General features: G+C 29.8%; 1 protein-coding gene across 1 annotated transcript; it reads left to right on the top strand.

The window, feature by feature from the left end:
- Nucleotides 1–2317: 2317 nt before the first annotated feature.
- On the top strand, nucleotides 2318–4085 carry LOC108467476 (tetraspanin-8-like). Its single transcript, XM_017768096.2, is given in 3 exon segments — nucleotides 2318–2652; nucleotides 2655–3037; nucleotides 3556–4085. Coding segments are annotated over 3 exon segments (816 nt in total). The 5' UTR covers nucleotides 2318–2528; the 3' UTR covers nucleotides 3865–4085.
- The last annotated feature ends 1117 nt before the right edge of the window (nucleotides 4086–5202 follow it).

Raw genomic sequence — 5202 nt, 5'->3', positions numbered from 1 at the left:
TAAAAATAGTCCAATTTTTTTAAAATTTTACAAGAGTAAACCTTCAACAAGACTTAAAGTGATAACACCACTTTTTTTAAGGTGTTGCCAATTAATATGGAAATAAAACTTACAAAGTAAATCTTTATATAGACTCAAAGTCTCATTTCCCTTGTTTGCTTAAACAATGTGAGATATGAGATATGTGTATATATAGACTCATGAATAGGTTTGCAGCTTGTTCCTAAACAATATGGGATTCCTTCCTCTTTAACTAATAACATGAGACTAAATGCTACACTATATTTTATAATTTTTTACAAAACAATTTCTTTTTTATATTTTGTTAACAGTTTCTCATATTATAAAATTATCTTTTGAAATATTTATTCTTGTTGCATTTTAGAATTGTTAACATATACAAAAGAACTATTAAAAAGAAAACAAATTGTACATATGAAACTTATACATGCAATAATTTTCTATTCAACTTTAAATGTTTGAAGTTAATATCAATGCAATTCTATTTTTAAAATAATTTTCCATTATTTAAATTTAGAAGTTATACTTTTAATTTTTAATTTTATTTTCTATTTTATATTATGAATGTTTGCTTAATAAATAAATGGTAAGTATTTGACACTCAAATAATATTTTTTTAATTTTAAAAATTGATATATCTTTTTAAATATTTACTTATTTTTAATATTTTACTATACTAATTAATTTTTTAATTCTAATTTTAATTTAATTTCATCACCTAATAAATCTTGATAAATTTATTTCAGATGTATTTTGACTAGATAGATAATCTATTTAAAAATAGTATATAATTATGTTAAATAAGTTTTTATAGAAATATATAATATACATAAAATATAATAATTATTTTTCATATTTTTATATCTAGATTAAATTACATTAGTAGTCACTTAACTATGATTTTTAGCTATCGAATTATAAAACTTACAAAATGATCATTCAACTATTAGTAATTTTTAAATATTTATTTTAATATTTTACCATACTCATTTTATATTTTGTAGCTTTTAATCTCATGTTGTTAGTTAAAAATGAAGGAATCCCACATTGTTTAGGAACAAGTTGCAAACTTATTTATGAGTCTATATATAAAGATATCTCATATCTCATATCCCATATTGCTTAAGAAAACAAAGGAAATGAGACTTTGGGTTTATATAAAGATTTGCTTTGTAAGTTTTGTTTCCATATTAATTGGTGATACCTTAAAAAAAGTGGTGTTATCACTTTGAGCCTTTTTTAAGTCTTATTCTTGTAAAATTTTTAAAAAAATTGGTCTATTTTTATAATATTTTAAAAAATAACCTTTTTTGAAAATTTAAACAAGGGCTAAAATGCGTCTTTGGGGAAGCGTTTTTGCCACATCAGCAAAGTGTGTTCACGACCGCATGATTTGTGCTGATGTGGACAAAAAGCTCTCCCAAGGACGCGTTTTGCTAACACGTCCCCTAATTTCGCGCTGATGTGGATGCGCTTTTGGGGGAAATGACCCCGTCCGATAAATATTCAAAAAGTAGGCCCATTTTGATAAATAATGATATAAAAGGGCTTTTTTTTTAGTAAATTGCCCGGTTTTTATTGGTCGACTAGGCCAATACGTATTTAACCAAGTCCAATTTATTATCGGCTTCAAAATTCATTATTTTAATTAAAATAAAAATTTATTTAACAATTATATATAAAAATATTTAATTTAATTTATATCTATAATATTATTTAAACTCTTAGCTGAGTTAGAGTTACTTTCAACTGGATCACCAATTCATTTAAAAAATTATAGATATATCCTTTTGCAATTAAAAAATTATATTGTTTGAAAATATTTTAATCTTTTATTTAAATAAATCAATAAAGCATACATATAACGAGATTTGAACCCAAACTATTTGTATAAATAAAATCTTTAATTTATCATTTAACAAAGGCTTTATTTTAATATATTTGTATACATTTTAAATTTATTATGCACACTTTATTATTTTCATCTTTTATATTCTATATTTATGATTTCTACTGTACTTAAGTGATAAAATTTCTAAATATAATCAATTAAACACATTTTAATATTTTAATTTCATATAATATAAATTGAATGGTACATAAAATAAAATAAAAATTAATATATCATAAAATAAAATTTATTTATTAAGTCTTATCTAGACTAATATCTACTTAATCTTTAATATCGACTAATGTAAAACAACATAGATTCGAGCGTAAATCTTCGTATGAGTATAAATTCCACGCGCCGGCTTTAAAAAACGTGTAAAGCGCGTTAGAATAAATTTGCAATAAGTCTGGCTCAAATAAACCACACGACACAATGGGGGAGGAACCTTCATGGTAACTTCTGCAATTTCTATCTCCCCAGTTTTCCCCTTCATACTCCAAAATTATAAATCCCCGCTTCCCCAATTCCTCTTGCTCCCCAAATTCAATTTTCGTCTTTCCTTAACCTCTCTCATCTTCCAAACTAAAACCAAACAACCAGCTCAAAGCTTGCAACCATGGCCTTCCGCCTTAGCAACAATCTTGTTGGAATCCTCAACTTCATAACCTTCCTCCTCTCGATCCCCATCCTCGGAGCCGGCATCTGGCTTAGTCGAGAAGGCGTGACGGAATGCGAACGGTTTTGGACAAGCCCGTTATCGTAATTGGAGTCTTCCTCATGCTCGTCTCACTTGCGGGACTAATCGGCGCGTGCTGTCGCGTCACTTGGCTACTCTGGCTTTACCTAGTCGTCATGTTCCTCCTCATCGTGCTCGGCATCGTCTTCACCATCTTTGCTTTCGCGGTGACGAATAAAGGTGCTGGAGAAGCTTTGTCTGGGAAAGGGTACAAGGAATACCGACTTGGTGATTACTCCAACTGGTTACAGAAGAGAGTCACTAGCCAGAAGAACTGGAATAAGATTAAGAGCTGTTTGGCTGATAGTAAAGTCTGTACTGATTTCCGCGATAAGTATCTGAATGCTTCTGCCTCGGAGTTTTACCAGACGCATTTGTCCGCCGTTCAGGTATGCTATTCTTTTTTCTGGATTTATGAGATCTGGGCTTTTGTTTTAGTTTTCTCTACTTTGTCTAATTGATTTTATTTCTCGTCTTGATTTGATCCATAGCAATTGGTTTGTTTCGAGGATCTAATTTCCGATTCTGTAAATTTTCAAAATCTTCCCTTTTCTTGAAAATTTGAATTTGAACCAGAGACCGATTTGAATAATTTTGGTCCTTTATTTTTGAAATTTGTGCGAGGATTTCAAATTTGTTTTATTTCAGTTTAGTCAAAGAAATTTAATTAAAATACGAAATTTAATTAAAATACAATAAAGTTACTATTTAATTATGAAATATTTGAAGCATTACGCATAAAGCTGTCTGGTATCAATACTTTTTCTCTTCTTTTTTAAACCCTTGTATTTAGTTGAAACTTTTGGATGTAAAAAAGGCTCCTAACTTTTCTTACGAAAATTTAAATATAATTCTGTCATGGAGGGTGTTTTGGTTCTAATCCTTCTTTTTTTATGTATAATTGCAGTCTGGTTGCTGTAAGCCATCAAACGACTGCCAATTCACGTATGTTGGACCGACAAACTGGACCAGAGGGAGTGCGGAATCCAACAATTCCGACTGCAATTTATGGAATAACAACTTGAATACTCTATGCTTCGACTGCCAGTCATGCAAGGCTGGATTTATAGACAACCTGAGGAGTTCTTGGAAGAAGGTGGCGATTGTCAACATTGTGTTCCTCATCTTCCTCATTATTGTCTACTCTGTTGGCTGCTGCGCTTTCAGGAACAATAGGAGAGACAATTATTATGAGCAGCAGACCTGGAAACCTTGAGCGGATCTTTGTTCTTAGTTTCCGATTTTGGATATGGGTACACGTTCGTTGGGTCTGGGCTGCTGTATTTGCTTCCTATTGTTTTCTGCATTGTGTTTTAGTGTCTATGCTTTACATATTGGATCTTTTATTGTATAGCTGTTTTTCTCCTCCAGATTTTGGATATTATATATTTGATCGTTTATATGCTTATTCATTTCTATTTATTATTTTCTCCTAAATTAATGTTGAAATTTACTCTCTAGTTAATGTTGAAATATCCTGTGGCATTAAGTGAAGTGTTGGGCAAGAAGAGCTAGGTGGGTGAGTGGGTGACCTAAATAAGAACCCAAATAGAATTATTGCGGGTTAGAGGTGTTCATGGGTCGGGTTATCCGGCCCGGTTCAAAGGCTCGTCCGAAATGTGAGAGGGTTTGGGCAAAAATATAGATCCGAAAAATGGGCTTCGACAAAAAAATAAGGTTTGTTTAAAAAATAGACCGGGTCTCGAGTAAGGTATTTTTAGCCTAGGCTTGGCCAAACCCGAATTCACTAAAGGACAAAAATCTGCACTTCTTTTATTTTTGAATGTTATTTTTTTATTATTTTCTCCCTATTTTGCTACCATGTTATTATTATGTTGTTACTATTTTGTTGTTATTATTTGAATATTGTATAAAACTTATTTTATTATTAATTTTCTTACTATTTTAAAGACATTTGTTAATTTTTTTATTATTTTAGAGGCATTTGCTTGTTAAGTTGCATTTATCTTAGTGTTATTTAAGTTTACATTTTTTAAATTTATTTTCAATTTGTTGGGAAATATTTATTTTGATATTTTAATATTTTTGATGTATTATATATATTTAAAAATAATATAAAAATAATATAAAAAATTAATACTGGGCAAGGCGGGGAACGGGTTTTAGTATTTTTATCAGGGTCGAGCTTGGGCAAAATTTTAGGCCCGTTTTTTGGGCCCGACCTAGCTCGAGCCCAATAAATAGGCATAATTTTTTATTTGAGCCCGACCTGAACCCGACCCGGTTCGACCCATGAACACCTCTACTGCGGGTTCAAGTGTTTTTTTTCTTTCTCAAAACGGGTTTAAATATTAAGTTACAGGGATAGTTAAAATTTTTCTTAAATACTTGTTTGGCATGAATTATGTTGTATTAAATATTACTCTATTTTTACTCTTAATATTATGTTAAATTTCAACTTGAATTGATCGTGTAACGATATTGAGTTTTTATCATTCCAATATATATGTTGGGCACAAAAACATATATATTTTTTATATAATAAAGAAAGGCTTTACATAAGATTTTTTTTTTAATAAAATGATTAATATAT

This window comes from Gossypium arboreum, chromosome 8 (assembly GCF_025698485.1).
Source record: "Gossypium arboreum isolate Shixiya-1 chromosome 8, ASM2569848v2, whole genome shotgun sequence".
Lineage (NCBI taxonomy): Eukaryota > Viridiplantae > Streptophyta > Magnoliopsida > Malvales > Malvaceae > Gossypium > Gossypium arboreum.
The sequence above is the reverse complement of the archived record's forward strand: the minus strand, read 5'-3'. Positions and strand labels throughout refer to the sequence as shown.